The sequence below is a fragment of the Hetaerina americana genome, unplaced genomic scaffold, assembly GCF_022747635.1.
Source record: "Hetaerina americana unplaced genomic scaffold, ioHetAmer1.1.p SCAF_99, whole genome shotgun sequence".
In the NCBI taxonomy this organism is placed as follows: domain Eukaryota; kingdom Metazoa; phylum Arthropoda; class Insecta; order Odonata; family Calopterygidae; genus Hetaerina; species Hetaerina americana.
This window is the reverse complement of record NW_027287638.1, coordinates 168,080-169,522: the sequence shown is the minus strand read 5'-3', so window position 1 is coordinate 169,522 and position 1,443 is coordinate 168,080. Positions and strand designations below refer to the sequence as shown.

The 1,443-nt window shown below is 34.8% G+C and overlaps 1 protein-coding gene across 1 annotated transcript; it reads right to left on the bottom strand.

Moving 5' to 3' along the window:
* Nucleotides 1-216: 216 nt before the first annotated feature.
* Nucleotides 217-939, bottom strand: LOC139699952 (zinc finger protein 182-like). Its single transcript, XM_071598345.1, has 2 exons — nt 871-939; nt 217-609 (listed from the first exon to the last, which is right to left on the bottom strand). Exons 1-2 carry the CDS (start codon nt 937-939, stop codon nt 337-339), a joined length of 342 nt encoding a protein of 113 aa, XP_071454446.1. The 3' UTR covers nt 217-336.
* Nucleotides 940-1,443: the final 504 nt, after the last annotated feature.

The window sequence follows — 1,443 nt, the reverse complement described above, 5'->3', positions numbered from 1 at the left end:
TATAATGTAAGCATCTTATTTATGTGAATATTAATGTTGGTAAAGAAGGAACTAATTAAGTATAGATTGGGTAATTATCCCTTTTTTAAAAGAAATTTATATAAAATGACAATTTTTGATTATGAAGCTTTTACATTATAATTCTTAACAATATATTTCACATATATATATTGTCTGTCATCATATATGTATGCATAAAAGAATGATTTTGAATACATGTTACATTATTATGTTATGTTATATGTTATCATTTTGAAGCGTTTCTTCATGTGTGACCTCAAATAACTACTCTTAGTAAACCTTTTGGAACATATGATGCACTTGAATGGCTTCTCACTAGTGTGTCAACATGTGAGTCTTTAAATGACACTTCTGGGTAAAAGTTTTTTGACATATCCTGCACTTGTATGGCCTTTCACCAGTGTGTATTAACATGTGAGTCTTTAGACCACTACTCTGGGTAAAAGTTCTTTGACATATCCTGCACTCGTAAGGCTTTTCGCCAGTGTGTGTTAAGATATGAGACTTTAGATTGCTCTTGACAGTAAATGTTTTTAGACACAATTGGCACTTGTGTGGCTTGTCACCAGTATGAGTCAACATGTGAGTCTTTAGAATACAATTCTTGGTAAAGGTATTGTGACATATCCTGCACTTGTATGGCCTTTCACCAGTGTGTATTAACATGTGAGTCTTTAGACTACTACTCTGGGTAAAAGTTTTATGACATATCCTGCACTTGTAAGGCTTTTTGCCAGTGTGTGTTAACATGTGAGTCTTTAGACTACTACTATGGGTAAAAGTTTTTTGACATATCCTGCACTTGTAAGGCTTTTCGCCAGTGTGTGTCAAGATGTGTGACTTTAGATGGCTCTTGACAGTAAATGCTTTTTGACACAACTGGCACTTGTGTGGCTTGTCACCAGTGTGTGTCAACATGTGAGTCTTTAAGTTAAAATTTCTGGTAAAGGTATTGTGACATATCCTGCACTTGTAAGGCCTGTCACCAGTATGTGTCAACACGTGCCTCTTTAAAGTACCAATACAAGTAAATACTTTTGAACAGATCTCACATATGTGTGCCCTTCTGTCAGTATGTGTCAACATGTGCATCTTTAAATGTTTCTTTCCAGCGAAACCTTTTAGACACAATGCACATTGAAATGGTCTTTTCCGATTATGTGTCAACATGTGAATTTTGAGTTTACTTAAATATGGAAAGTTTTTGGAGCAGAATTCACATTGGTGCTTCTTAAGAACATGCACCAATTTGATATGACTTGCAAGGTCAATTTTTCTCTTAAATGCCTCCAAACAAACATCACATCTGAATTGCATCATTTTCTTAAGGTGCTTATGCATTACATGATCTTTGAGAAGGTCCTTTTGTTCAAATACCTTGTAGCAACTTTCACACATATACCTTTGAGAGGCTGAAGCATC

Coding starts and splice junctions, on each gene's coding strand:
- LOC139699952 (XM_071598345.1), bottom strand. CDS start 939: ATGTTGACACACACTGGTGACAAGCCACACAAGTGCCAGTTGTGTCAA. Junction 610..870: donor AAGCATTTACTGTCAAGAGC/CATCTAAAGTCA, acceptor TGTATTCTAAAG/ACTCACATGTTGACTCATAC.